We start from the raw sequence: 15,316 nt of genomic DNA on the forward strand, positions 1-15,316 counted from the left end.
GCAAACAGAGCGCCAGCGATGAAGAGAGACTGCTCAGCCGGCAGTTGTGAGAAATAATGGCCTCCTGCGCAAGACTGCGCGTGCGCGCACGTAGGCGGGGCTACACGTACGCGGGGCGGGACGTGGGCGGGGTCTCAGCAAGGCGCGGCCTACCCGGCGGCCCCGGCGGAGGCGGGACCAGGCTGCTTCCCGCCGTCCGCTCCCGCCATTGGTGGGCCGTTTGAATGGCGGAAGTGACGAGGTCCTGGCGATGGCCGTCCCGCGGGCACCCAAACGGCTGCTGGGTAGCGGGCTGGCTGCGGACGCCTGTGTGCGGTGAGGTCCGGCCGCACACGCAGTCAGGTGAGTGACGGAGGCCCAGCAGGGTTCTCCGGGCAGGCCGCGAGCAGGCGGGCGAGCCTTCCGGCCCTTTAAGCCGCCCCGAGGCCGGTCCTGCAGGGAGCACGGCCTTCTGCGGGATCCGCCATCCGTAGCTCCCCTGGTACTCTTCTGTCACACTCAGCTTTGAAAGAATAGCAGTCCCAGCCGGTAGTGTTGGTTCACCCAGTGATCCCAGCACTCGCGAGGCAGTGCTGAGGCAGGAGGAGTGCCTCGAGTTCAAGGCTAGCCTGGGCGACATAGTGAAACCCTGCCTCAAGAAACTACAGCAACGAAACAGGGAAAAAGTAAGGCCTGAAATAGTGTCAGTCCGCTAGGGGTGGGACAGACTTCTGAGCAGTCCTGCCTCCTCTTCCTTTTCCTCATCCCTCCGACAGCCTGTGGTCTAAAGACCAGATTTGTGACTGCTTGTGAATAAGTTAGACTTTGTTTACCTGTGCCATTTTATACACACACACACACACACACACACACACACACACACACACACACGTAAGTAACAGATTGAAGTTTTGACATTATTTTAATTGCCCTATTTTAATAATATATTTTATAGGCATTCCTGTTTATTTCTCTTCAATTCAGATCCTTTATATTTAAAATACGCAGAAATGAAAAGAAAGGTGATGAACACTGGAAAACTGAGATTGAGTCCTAATGAGGAAGCCTTCATTTTGAAGGAAGATTATGAAAGAAGACGGAAACTAAGATTGCTTCAGGTATCATTTACTTGGAGTCTAAATTTTTTGTCTTCCTCAAATCCTTGGTATTTTTTGGATTAGATCGTTTTAAATGAAATGTTGCATTTTTGAGCTTTTTCTGTCCTTGAAAGAGCCTTGGTTCTTGTTTATAAACCATTTCTGGAACATTTGAAACATAAGCTGATGGTAAGTAGATTGGAGAAGAGTTGAAAAATAGATAGTGCTTAACTCAAGTATTGGAAAATAGTTGTTTAAATGTATATATACATATACCTGTGTGTGTGTATATATATAGAATTTTTATTCTTTGGTAATTGCATATGTGGATGCAATGTATTTAGAGCATATCCACCCCTCTCATCACCCTCCATTCCTCCTTAACTTCCGCTCACATTCTCCCTACTTAATGCCATCTTTTTCTTTTACTTTTTTTCCTCCCAATAACCCACTGAGTTCCTTTAATTCTGCCTGTACCTGCATGTGTGTACTGCCATCCACTGGAACGTGGGCAGCTTACCATTGGGCCACATGCTGAAGAAAACTAACTCCCTGCAGCTATCAGCTCCCAGGGAGCTCCTTAGCTAGGCGTGCGGCATCATGAGCACTCCCTCTCCATTCAGGAGTAATGTCTGGCTTGATCTTATGCAGGTCTTGTGTCAGCCACCATAAGTCCATGTATACAACAGTTCGGTTCGGTTATATCCAGGAGATATTATTTTGCAGTAATTTCCCTCAATTTCTGGCTCTTAAAATCTTACTGCCCCATTTCTAAATGATCCATAGTTGGTGAAAATTAGAAAAGGAAGCTGGAGAAGACTACTGGAAAGATGAAACAGACTATATATATCAGCTTCTAAGACAAATGTATTAGGAAATTTCTAAAGTTAAGCCTTTGTGAGTAAAGTAATAGCTTTCTATCTAGAATCAGAGATGATATACCCTGGAGAGAGAACCCTTATCTGACCTCTTTGGCTATGAAACTTGTGAAATCACCTTACCATTTTAGTATTTTGTATGTTATCGAGGGTAGAGAGAGCAGTTGAAACAAATCAATTAAGAGACTTTAGAAATAGCTTTGGGGGTTGCTGAGATGGCTCAGTAGGTAAAGGTGCTTTACTGCCAAGCTCAGCAATCCAGGTCCTATCCCAGGGACCCTCATCCCAGGGAACTCGTGCAGGACACACATATACATAAATAAATGAATGCAATAAAAACATCTCTGAGTAACCCTCCCCTTTTTCTCTGTCAGTTGGGTTTTTCTGCTAACCATAGTCCTTACTTAACAAGTATTTAGGAAAATTGATACACCTGAAGAGAATTCATTTGAATTCCTATTCTCAATTAGATTTTAAAAAATGTTTAAACCCCCTTCATATGTTTTGTATGAAATACTCATCTTTCAGGTTCGAGAACAAGAAAGGGGCATTGCCTTCCAGAGACGAGAAGACATAAAACAGAGGCGAAATCAGCAGTTTTCCCGTTTGGCTGAGGAGCTAAGGGCAGAATGGGAAGAAGCACAAAGCCAGAAAATACAAAACTTGGAAAAACTGTATTTGGCAAGTTTAAGACATATGGGAGAGGGACATCGACAGGCTAAAGAAAATGTGAGTGGCTCATCTCATCACTGATTGAGGCAGTGTGGTTATACTAAACTGGATTTATTGAATGATGACATGAGAAACGTGTTTTAACGTATAGAACTGGGAGAGCAAGCTGACCTTTTCTAAATCAGTTTAATCTACGGTGAGAATAATGGTATTGTTTCCTTATAAGTCATGCTAAGCACACCTTTCTTCCTCTGGTGTCCAAGTTAGCATTATTTCTTCTCATTCTTGCCTGTATAAAAGATGGTAACCTATGCAATCAGAAATTGTCTGTCTCAAGCAGTTTGACTAGATCTGGGGAACTAAATTCAGATTTCCAGACTCAGATTCATCCCTGACCTCTAAATACGTAGTAGTGAGTACACATGCACTTAGCTTTCGTTGATGACTTTCCTAAAGGCAGAGGAAAGCTCAGTGTTTGAGCAGGTCCTTGAGCTCCTTTGTTGCTGACTGTGATTTAGGGCTGGAAAAATAGCAGTTTGGCTAGGTGTGGTACACGTGGATGTTTGTAATACCAACCCTCAAGAAAAGAGACAGGAGGACTTCCCTAAGCTCTGAGCCAGCCTGGTCAGCATAGTAAGTTACAGGTCAACCAAGGCTCATAACAGAACTAAATAAAATGGAAACGGGGAGAACAAAGGAAAGAAATGACAGTTTGTCATCCCAGAGTCAGTCACACAGAAAACAGGCTGGCACCAAAGAAGACTAATCTTTAGTAACAATTAATTGAGGAAAAGGAATACCTTGAGGTGATGTGGCATCTTGGTTTTTGTGTGTTTTTACCAATAGCCCTAAGTTCTAATGTCACTTATTTTAGTGATTTATTTTTACCTTTTTTGGGGTCACGATCAGCCTTGTGTTTAAACATCCACCCAAGCCTAACTCATTTGAATGACACTCATATGATTTTTGCAGACAAGACAGCCTACTATATTACTATAAATTTGATGTTTTAGTTTAAATAAAATATTTTATTGGTTAATTTAACCCTTGCCCAAAGTAGCTTGATATTTTATGTTTTTATGCTAAGCTAAATGATTACTATTATGGTATGGCAGTAGCAGTATCATTCCCATACTTTGGAAAATATCTGTGTACTATGGGAAGGGATGACAGAACTGAAAGGTCACTTTGGGGCTAGAGAGGTGGCTCAGTGATTAATTAAGAACACTGGCTGCTCTTCTAGAGGTCCTGAGTTTATTTCACAGCACCCACATGGTGGCTCACAACCATCTGTAATGAGATCTGATGCCTTCTTCTGGCATAAAGTTGTACATGCAGGTAGAGCATCATATACATAAAATAAATGAATAAATCTTTTTTTAAAAAAGATAACTTCTGTGTTGATATCAAATAGACCCATTTCTGTTGATCTACTCTAAAATGACTTTTTAAGCCATATATACTTCTAGGAACCTGACTTGGATGCTTTGGCTCGGCGGGCAGCAGAAAGAAAAAGAAAAGCTGAAATGAGGCATAAAGAAGCCCTTAAAGTGCAGAAAAGTCAAAAAGAAATGCTAATGAAGCAGAGAACCAGGTAACATGATACCTTTGACCATGTTTTCAGCTGATGGCAATGTGGCTAAAAAGAGAGGGCCTTTGGAGGCTGTGTAAGGACGGACACAGTAAGGAAGGTTGTGTCGTTGCACTCTGAACTGTGCTCACTAATGCAGTGGGGATGCTTTACCTAGCTGAGCGAACATTCTGAGTTCAGTGGCAGTTGCTAAGTTTCTGAAGAAATGTATGGACAGTTCAGACTTAATATCAACCCAAAACTGTCTCTGATGGAAAAAGGAAGTAAAAAAAAAAATCTGTGTGGTTAAGAGCATTAAAGAGATCTTGGGGCAGGACATGGTGGTACACACCTTTGGTTCCAACACCTGGAAGGCAGAGGCAGGCAGATCTTTGTAAGTTCAAGGCCAGCCTGGTCTACATACCAAGTTTTAGGCCAGCCAGAGACAGAACAAAATACACAACAACACACACAAAACACAAGGTGGACTGGAGAGCTTCAGTTGTTAGTAGTTTTTGTGTGTTGTTACTGGTCTGCACTGGTCATTTTATACAATGACCTGTCTTTAACATTTGTAGTTCTGCTCTTCCTGTAAAGAACTCTAGACTAATGGTCCTCAACCTGAGGGTGGAGTCAGAGGGCCCTTTCACAGGTCACCTAAGACCATCTGCATATCAGATATTTACATTAAGATTCATAACAGTAGCAAAACTTCAGTTATGAAGTAGCAATGAAATAATTTTATGGTTGGGGTCACCATAATATGAGGAGTTGTATGAAGGGGTTGAAGCATTAGGAAGGTTGAGAACCACTGCTCTCTATGATTATTCAGTTGACCCTCCTGTCTCTAGATAAGCCTCTTGTGGTTGGTAAACATGTTCTTATGGTCAAGCTACAGAGTGTGGACTCGGCTAGAAGATGAGTCTCTGGCTTTTATCTTTTTAGCTCTGGGTAATGATATCAAGTAAATGCATTTCTGTTCCTCTTGGTGACAGCAGGTATTACCTAAGAGACTAATTGGTGGCATCTCTTATTTTTTAAGGCACATAAAAGCTCGAAAGGAAGCGTTGCTTGTGGAAAAAGAAAGATCAGCTAAAGTGGCCAGGCTGCCACCTCCTGTCCCAGCCCCTTTTGAGGTGACTTGCCTAGAGCTTAGTTTAAACAAGTTTTAATTGTGTAATAATATAGGAGTATTTTAAAATTTTAGAGATTGTTTTACCTATAAATACTTCAATATATGTTTTTAAGAATTTTTTAAAAAATAATAGTACTGACATTTTTCTCAGTTTTACCTAATGCCTGCTATGTGTTGAGGTTTCCCCAGTGGGAATTTTGTGTTTGCGAAGCATAGTGGTTTTGGTTTTTATAGTCCTACTAATTGTTCTGGCTTTTTATTTTTTTATAGCCTGTATTTGTCAAAAAAAATCGTTATATTAGTTGTCTTATTTTATAAGACAGCCCACATTCTGGATTTGGCCTCTCACAATCTAATAAAAAAGTAGAGCTCAGATACATTTAAAACTCAGTTTACAGTCATAAGGTCATGAGAAGGTTATTTATAGTAGTAGGGTGTGTACTTTGTGATTAGACTCAATTTTGTTTACATGTTTAAAAGAGTTGAATTTTATGAGTACTAGAATGGACATGCTGGCTCATACCTACATTCTCAGCACTTGTGAAGCTGAGGCAGGAAATGACTAGTGAGCAAAACAGTAAGACTTTGTTTCTAAGGGGAAAGGAAAGAAAGAATCGGTTCTCTTATTTATATTAGCATTTTATAGTCATTGGAGTGGCTATATAGATGACTGTCAAAATTGCAGTTACTTTATGTGAGAAGTTAAATAGAGACTTTCTAAAAAAAGCTTGAAAACTTAATACTGGTGTGAGTATGTCTATCCTGTTTGTGTGTGTGCGTGTGCGTGAGAGAGAGAGAGAGAGAGAGAGAGAGAGAGAGAGAGAGAGAGAGAGATCAGCATGAGTGTCAGGCTCTAGGGTCTTCCCTGCTCTCACTAGGCCACCTGCCATGTAACACCTGATCCAGTGGCACCCAGGTGAAAGTATCCTATTTCAGCCACTCCCTCAGGACCATGCAAGATCGTAGAGTGCAGGCAGTGTTTTAACCTATGATGCCTTCTGATAGCTTTTATTATTTTCCAATATTCATAAGCCAAAATAACTTTAGCTTCTTGAAGTAAAATGCTTTTTCAGAGTGCAGGATGGGTAGAATTATCAATTCCAGGGCAGCAAATTTGTTGTTGCTTCCCTTCCCCCCGCCCTTGGCAGCGGGGGTGGATTTCTTTCATTTTTGTGAGTATCATTCTGAAGGTATTGAATTTTATTCTACACACAGCTGTTGTCATTATTCTTTTCTCTTTCTGAAGTTCATATCATAGAGGAGAAAGCTCTTCAAGCTGGCCCTGAATCCATGTTTCTCAAGTGCTTCTTTGTTCTCTAGCCCAGCAGATGACTGGCTCCCTGTGAACATACACAGCCCCACTTCTGAGTCTTCAGAGAGCCTTGCTTTGTTTGTGTGTTTCCTTGTGTGTTGTTGTTTGTAGCTATATATAGCTCTTACAAACTACGATCTGGGTGATTGTATTCTTGTTTGGTTAAAAAAAAAAAAAAAAACCATGTCTTACAGTAGGTTCTTTATTCAGACCTGCTCAGGTGTTTGGGAAAGAACAGTGTCTTAGAATATGTTTTGAGCTGGTTGTGAGTTTGTGATACCAAAGGAAAGACTAGGACTTTGTTTAAAGGGCTGAGTTGTGGAGTGTTTGGGGACCCTGAAGGTAAGGTGTACCCTTTAAGACCTTGTGTCATATACAGAAAATACAGGTACATCTGGGTCACTGTTTCTTCACATAGATAAAAATTCAAATATGGAGAAACCTGAGGAAAGAGGTGTAAACTACTTAGGCTTCTCAAACTAAGAATATCTTAGCAGGGCATGGCAGCATTCTCCTGGATGTGGAGGCAGGAAGATCAAGAGTTCAAGGCCATACCCTTTTGAAGGAGTAGATGGAAGGGGCAGGGGGGGGGGGACTGGGAGGGGGGGAGGAAGAACTGTGGTTGGAATGTAAAATGAAAAAAATTAAAAAAAAAAGTTCAAGGCCAGTCTTGCCTACATGGCAAGTTAGAAACTACCTTAGACTATGTGAGATGAGACCCACTCATGAAAAACCAAGCACACAAATAAAAAACAAGGTTTTTGTTTATTTGATCCAAGGAAAGAATATAATTTGAATATACTAAACTCTTATCCAAGAACTGTTCCTGTGGTGTAGTGAGTGGGCACTGTTGCATATCTGTGGTTTTAGGATGTCGCATTTACTCACTGTGATAGCGATGCAGAGTATCAGTTATCCCTGCTTCACGTGTGAGGAAAGGTGAAGATCAAGGTTGACTAACCTGAGTAGAGAACCAGAGTTTATGTCAAGATCAGAGTCTACAAGTCCTCATCTTTCTCCTGCACCACTAGCTTCCCATGGATCCATTTCTTTAGACTTCACTGAGGTAAACTAGTCTGCACTAAGGTCTGCGAATGTAAACAGCCATAGTATTGAAAACCTCAGTGCTGTGAGCACTGTAATGTCTGAGGTAGTATAGTGCACATTTAAAAGCATGTTCTTTTTTGCACTGCCTTTGGAGACAGTACTAGATACAGGAGAAAAACAGGCTTGTTCTATTTGTAGTTATGAGACTTGTTGGGTACATCCGCTTTGCTGGGTGAGCCAATGTCAGTACTGATGAGCTCTGCTTTTAGCCTGCACCCTGGTAGTTTAAGTCCAATGGTAGCTTACAGCAGAGCAGAACTCAGCCTGGAAGCTAGATATTGTCTGAGCAATTTAAAATCATTTGTAAATCATCCTAACGGTGCTGACAGTCCATGGACTTATTTAATGAAACTCTAAAGTCTAGCTCACTGGAAATTGTGTTTTAACTAAGGATTGGTAGCAATTAAAATCTTAGCAGGGAGTCCTGATTTCAGTCTGTATGTATAACTAACTACCTTGGTTTTGGGAGTACTGGTTCTTAGAAGTTGCTTGTAAATTGAATCATGTTTTATATTCAGCTTTTAATATCCTTGTGAAGAAGTAAGTTTTGTTTGTCTGGGGTATTTTTGGGTTTTGGTTTTGTCTGGTTTTGTTTTTGTTTTTTTGAGACAAGGTTTCTCTGTGTAGCTCTGGCTGTCCTTGAACTCTCTCTATAGATCAAGCTGGCCTTGAACTCGGAGATCCATCTGCCTCCGCCTTCCAGAGTGCTTGGATCAAAGGTTTATGCCACCACTACCCAGTGTGTTGTGTAATTGTACTGAACTTTAGTTCACAAATTAACTCCTGGCACATATTTGTAATCCCAGAGGTGGAGGCAGGAGAATCAGGAGTATAAGACCGTCAACTATAGCAAGTTTGAGGCCAGCATGGGCTACATGAGACCTTATCACAGAAATAAAATAATAGCTAGTATTTTCATTAGTGGGAAATGTTTTTTGTTTATAATTTCTTTTCTTTCTTTCTTTCTTTTTTCTTTTTTCTTTTTTTTTTTTGCCTCAGTTATAAGACTTTGAATGGGATCACCCTGTTCTCACCCTTTCTTCCCTGTGTTTCCAGGTTCCCCTCAACACCTTCTAACTTGTTCTCAATTTCAACTGAACATTTGCTACCTAGGAGCTTAAAAAATTAATACTAATGCTAGACATTATCACCAAAGTTCTGATTAGATAATTGGTTTGGTGAAGAACCAAGATGTCTAGTTTTCAGAAGCTATTTAGGTCGTTCTCTTAGTTAGCCCATTCATGCCATTTGGTTTTCCTTCATCCTGTCTTCCTCGTTTTGTATTTATTTGAGTGCTGTTTGTTTTTTCCCACTCATTTATGTTAAAGCTGTGTCTGATCATTTCTCAGTCATACTTCTCCCTGTTAATATCCTGATCCTGCCCTTTGGTGCCACTCTGTGCCCTGCCGTAAAAGCCTGTTCTTAAGGGAAAACTCTGCCCATTTCCCTCTCCTCCTCTTCCGCTTTCCTCCCACGAGTTGAGCACCTCTTGAACCCCTTGCTGCCTGCCAGCCCACCGCTGCTTCTGAGGGGGTCCCGCCACACACAATTCCTAACACTCCCTCTGAACTTGTCAGTGTTACCTCTTTGTGGTTTAACAGGTGCTTTCTCAGACACATTGTGAGTCCCACAATAATTGTCACCATGACCATGTGACCTGGAGTTTACCGTGTGCCTTCTTTTTATATCAGCTGAGGGACAGTGCCGGTACCAGGTACAGAAGAGACTCAAGGAAATTGGACTGTTACTTTATTTTCTGTACAGTACCTAGCTTGGACAGAGTGGACACTCAGAAATCCCTTGTTAGTATAATTGATCTAATTACTTATCAGGTCATGATAAACTGTGATGGGCTAAATCTACTTTTATGCCGAAGTGGTGGAAGCAGAGAACTACTTATTTCATCTTCCTGAGACTTGTGCAATTGGTATGCTTAAATATTCACTAGTATTTCTAGACCAGAACTAAATACGTGATTAAACACTGACAAGTGAGACTAATGTGAATTCTAGTGGAATTTTTGTGATTAGTTGTGCTTCTCACTTGATTGGGTGTGTCTCATAAGCATGTTTTTATTCGGGAGATTTGAAAGTGCTCTGGAGGTGGAGCTCGGTGGAAGAGCACCTCCCTGGGTACAGTCCCCAGTAAAGGGCAGAGTGTAGGAGATGCTAGAACAAAAATAATGTCTCTTTAAGTAACTTAGAAGTTAGAGTGAACTTCTGAACCGCAATAAAAACACTGACTATAATATACATATCTAGAAGGTCTTTGAAGTATTATAATACCTAGTACTTTTATTAAAACTTGAAGTAATTTAACTCTGGATTAAAAGAGTTATTTCATTATTAAGCAGATTTTAGCATTGATCTGGTTTTAGTTCATTTTCTGTTTCTAATCATACAGTGCAGTAGGCGAGGTAATTCATAGAGAAGACTGGCTCATGGTCCAAGACTGATGGGCTGCATCTGGCAGTAGCCTTCTTACTGGCAGTCATGAGTTGATGGAAAGCATCAAAGCCACAAATAAGGAGATCTAGGCAAACCAGCGTTTGTAGCAGACTCACCTTAGAAACAACCTTGGAATTCATTAATCACTTGAAAGGATTAATCTGTTCGTTAGAAGAGCTTCCCTAATAACCCCAGAAATTTCTACCCTGTTCCCTCTTAACATCTCCTAGTGGGGATTCAATTTGAACAAATTTTAGAACAAACCATAGCATGACTTAGTACACTGTTTTGTGGCAGTGCATACCTGTAATCCCAGCACTCGGGAGGTTGAGGCAGGAGGACTGCTATAAGTTCCAGGCTACATAGCAAAATACTGTTTCAAAAATAAAAACAATTTTACTTTTTGCATTGGATCTAGATTTATTGAAAATGTGTGCTTTTAACCTAAACTCTTATTTTATGTCCTATTTTCCAGAACATTGAAATAAACAGAATTCCTTCATTGAAGACCAATAGTTCCACCTACCATCATATTTCCACTTTTGTGAGTAGACAGATGGGCACAAAGCAGGTGATTGACTTACTGTTTGTTCTGTGTTTATTCCATTGAGTTTTATCTTGAGTCTACATCTGGTGTGGCCAGTTCTCAAAATTTAAACAATCCTACTAACTATTCTAGGGTAAAAGAAAACAAAAAGCCTTGTAAATTGTGTTTTGAATTTTCATGTCAGATATATGGTTATCCGGTATGAATGGAAGAGTATATGACTATTTGTGACTGTCTTTTAAAATGGTAAATATATTTTTATCATGCATTGTACAAAATAGGTCTTATTATAACATAAAGTAGGTTTTAAAACTTTTGATCATGGGGGGAGGGATGGGCGAGAGGGGGAGAACAGGGGAATCTGTGGCTATTATGTTGAACTGAATGGTGTTGTAAAATAATAATAATAATAATAATAAAAACTTTTGATCATAAAATAATAGATTCTTTGCAGAAATGGAACTTTGTATAGAAGGCAAACTAGGAGAAACATCAATGATCCTATCACCAGAAGACAAAATGGTTAATATCATATGAATTAGAGTCTGTCTTTATTTATAGACATGCACACAAAGGTTTAAAAACAGGATTTTTTTTTTTTATGTTTATGGGTGTTTTGCCTTGTACGTGTGTGTCTGAGTACCATATCACATGCCTGATACCTGCAGAGGCCAGAGGAGGGTTGTCTGATACCCTAGAACTGGAATTGAAGAGTATTGTGAGCTGCCATATGGGTATTGGGAGTTGAACCTGGGTCCTTCAGAAACATAGCCACTGCTCTTTTAACTGGTGAGCCATCTCTCCAGTCCCTAGAAAAAGGATTTTTAACAGCCCCTCATAATTCATGCTCCACTAAATAATAGACACATAATAATTTTATACGTTTATATCTATATCTGACATATATTAAGAATATATTTCTAGAGGAAAAATTCCTGCTTCCAAACTGTGAAATATTTGATAAAATGCATTGCACTGCCTTTTAAAAAGTACCAACAATATCAGAATGGCTGTCTTCCCATTCCTTTATCTTCATAGATATTATGACTTGTGGGAGCCCACAAAAGCTTCCTAGTGAGATCTGAGCTTGCTTTAAACAGCAGGGCTGCATTAGGGGATGGCTTGACCACGTGCATGGTCACCAGGTGTTTGGGATGGTCTGTACTTGGCTGTGCTGCGGGGAGGTCTTCTGTTCTACCCCTTGGCATTCCTTTAAAAGCCCTTTGGCAGAGACAGAAGGGGCTGGTGGGTTTTGACCCAGGCCCTCCTGAGCTATCCTGTGTTTCTAACTGTCTCTCTATATTTATTTCTATCTATATATTTCTCACTTCTCCCTCCTCAAGAGTACCCTGGGGGAAAAAGTGGGAGCTGATCTCTATCAATGACTTAGAAGTCCCTGCCAGTGTTAAGAGGGAACGACTGATATTTCCTTATTATAATTGCTATTACTCTGTAACAGTCATTTTTCCTGTTTTTTTTTTTTTTTTTTTTTTTTTTGGTTTTTCGAGTCAGGGTTTCTCTGTGTAGCTTTGCGCCTTTCCTGGAACTTGCTTTGGAGACCAGGCTGGCCTCGAACTCACAGAGATCCACCTGGCTCTGCCTCCCAAGTGCTGGGATTAAAGGCGTGCGCCACCGCCGCCTAGCATCTTGTTTGTTTTTTAGAGAAAGTCCCTCACCATATAGTCCTGGCTGACCTGGAACTCACAGAGATCTGCTTGCCTCTGCCTCTGTGCTGAAATTAAAGCATGTACTGGTACTCCTAGTGTAACTGTAGTTATAATACTTTTTCATATTGTATATATTTGGCTACTAGGGAAATCAGTTATCAATACAGCATTAATGTGGGATTTTAAATACAACAAAATTTTGGTTGGCTGCTTAATATGGGTGCTGAAGTCAACATACAGCCTGTAGGTTTGAAAACTAAATTTGTTTACAATTATAGGGTTTGGGGAGATGGCTCATTTCCTAAGTGCCTGCCATGTTGTAAGCAGGAACACCTAGGTTTGATTCTCCAGCACCCACATTAAAACTAGGAATGGCAGCACACATCTGTAACCATAGCATTGTTGAGGCAAAGCAAGCAGATCTATGGCTGGCTGACCAGCATAGCTGAGTCCATGAGCTTCCAGCTCCCTGAGAGCCTGTTTAAAAAAATAAGGTAGAGATTGATAGAAGAACCCAGTCAAACTCTGGCCCCAACGTGTACACATATGTCTGCCCCTAGCTTACATTTAGTTACTCTGGAATTTGTGCAATATTAAATACTTGTTGCTCTAAAATACAGTTTTCAGTCGGGCACCTTTAATCCCAGCACTCGGGAGGCAGAGGCAGGGAGATCTCTGTGAGTTTAAGGCCAGTCAGGGCTATGTAGAGAAACCCATTTTAAAAAACCAAAAATAAATTAACTAATCAAAATAAAGCTGTCCGGCCATCCCCAACCTCCCCCCCCACATGTGTGTGTATGTGTGTGTGTGTGTTTTGTGTATTGGATACAGGGCCCTGTATGTGCTAGGCAAGAGCTATAGCTGAGCTACATCCTACATCCCCAACCCTCTTTTTATTCTTCACGTTGCCTACTCCATTATCTCTGGATTAGACATAATTATCATTCATGTTGTATATTGTTTTAAAGTTTTTCATCTCATGATTTTTTTAGAATTGACATTCTGCTTTAAATTCATCCTCAAGAGAGGAGGAGAATTCCATAGCAATTTTTTTTTCATTAAAACTTTATGGCCTGAATGGGTGAAGTGTTTAATGTTCTGTGCTTATTGTAATTTTTATTTAACCTATTTTGTTCTGCCTGGCATTATTTAGATTTGTATAAGTTGGGTTTTTTTTTTTGGGGGGGGAGGTTTGAGACAGGGTTTCTCTGTGTAGTCCTGGCCATCCTGAACTCTCTCTGTAGACCAGGCTGGCCTTGAACTCAGAGATCCACCTGCCTCTGTTTCCCAAGTGCTGAGATTAAAGGCATGCGCTATAGCCACCACCCAGCTGAGAGCTAACTTTTTTTTTTGTTTGTTTTGTTTTTCAAGACAGGGTTTCTCCGTGTAGTTTTGGTGCCTGTCCTGGATCTCACTCTGTAGGCTAGGCTGGCCTCGAACTCAGAGAGATCTGCCTGGCTCTGCCTCCCGAGTGCTGGGATAAAGGCGTGCGCCACCGCTTTCTGTCAGCTAACTCCTTTTAGTAGGCTCATTTGGCTAGTGCAGTCCTTCTTACTGTCATGATCTTTACCTATTTTATCTCACTATCTGGGGACTTTTCATCTTCCTTCTTTGAGACAATGTTTCACTTTCGCCCTTTTTGGCCTTAAACTCAATCTCTTAAGTACCGAGTTTGCAAGAGTGAGCCACCATACCCACTCTGGGAGCGTTTAATCTTGCATGTAAAGTTAATAACTTCTGTTTTCATTATTATTGTTTCAATTTATTGATAGAATTTGATCATATAAAAAACAAAGTTTTTCACTCCTGATTACATTCAAAATGCTGCCTATGTGGCTGAAGACATGGTTCAGTAGTTAAGTGTTTACTGTGCTTGTAGATGACTTCTCATAACCAGCTTTAACTCCAGCCCCAGAAAATCAGATGCCCTCTTCTGGACTCCCAGGGCACCTGCATTCATGGATGCACATGTACATAATTAAAATAAGATGAATGTTAAATAAAATGGTGTGTGTATTTGAAAGTAGATGTTCAAATAATGAAGAGTAACGGACGCATAACTGGCATGGTTGCTGTGTCTGCATGAGCTCTAGGAAACCAAGGTTATGTTCAGATCATTATTCTGCCCTCAGCTGAGTCAGCATTGCTATTTAGAGGAATTTCTCTTTTTTTTTTTTTTTAAGATTTATATATTTATGTATTTTATGTATATGGGTGTTTTATCTGCATGTCCATTTGCGTACCAGAAGAGGGTATCAGATCCTATGGGACTAGTTACACATGGTTGTGAGACATCATATGGGTGCTGGGAATTGAACTTAGGACCTTAACCACTCTTAACCACTGAGCCATCCCTCTAGCCCTAGAGGAATTTCTTAAAAATCATGGAGTACTATCTTTGAATGCACAAAGCCTGATGTGTTTTAAAATGTATTTATAAGACTCTATACTAATAATTTGATCACTTTATAGCCAAATGTTGTGGTTGCATATATTAAAAACTTTTGTACTATTTAATTTTATGTAAGTAGGAAAAATTCTATTAGTCATGTTGCTTTTTAAAGCTATTTCATTGTTTCACATTAAAAAAAAAAAAGATCTAAAATTGTGTTGATTGACTGCTAGCCAGATGCTCATTTGGCTGCTGAAGAAGAAGCTAGGCGGTTGGAAGGACTACGAAGGCAGGCCGCACAGGAGAGATTGGAGCAGTTTGAAAGGGCTCATATGCGGGGATCCCAAGCCATGAAGAAGATCCACTTGGCCCAAGTAAGACCTGACATCTCCCTGTGACCTGTGACTGCTGCTGGTAGGCTGTTTGGTGGCATTGTAGAACTTCTCAGGGAGTTCTGTCCTAGAGTGTGAAGATAGTGTTTCTTACTGTCTTTTATTGTTGTTGTGATCAAAT

General features: G+C 40.5%; 1 protein-coding gene across 1 annotated transcript in view; it reads left to right on the forward strand.

The window, feature by feature from the left end:
- The first annotated feature begins 209 nt into the window (after positions 1–209).
- Positions 210–15,316, forward strand: part of Cep295 (centrosomal protein 295) — a 41,710-nt gene continuing 26,603 nt past the window's right edge. Inside the window, 7 exon segments of the mRNA XM_037207744.1 lie at positions 210–342; positions 964–1,097; positions 2,483–2,683; positions 4,096–4,220; positions 5,239–5,332; positions 10,673–10,768; positions 15,037–15,177. Of these exon segments, the coding sequence (XP_037063639.1) occupies positions 225–342; positions 964–1,097; positions 2,483–2,683; positions 4,096–4,220; positions 5,239–5,332; positions 10,673–10,768; positions 15,037–15,177 (909 nt within the window). The 5' untranslated portion in view covers positions 210–224.

The sequence above is a fragment of the Peromyscus leucopus genome, chromosome 7 (assembly GCF_004664715.2).
Source record: "Peromyscus leucopus breed LL Stock chromosome 7, UCI_PerLeu_2.1, whole genome shotgun sequence".
NCBI classification, from domain to species: domain Eukaryota; kingdom Metazoa; phylum Chordata; class Mammalia; order Rodentia; family Cricetidae; genus Peromyscus; species Peromyscus leucopus.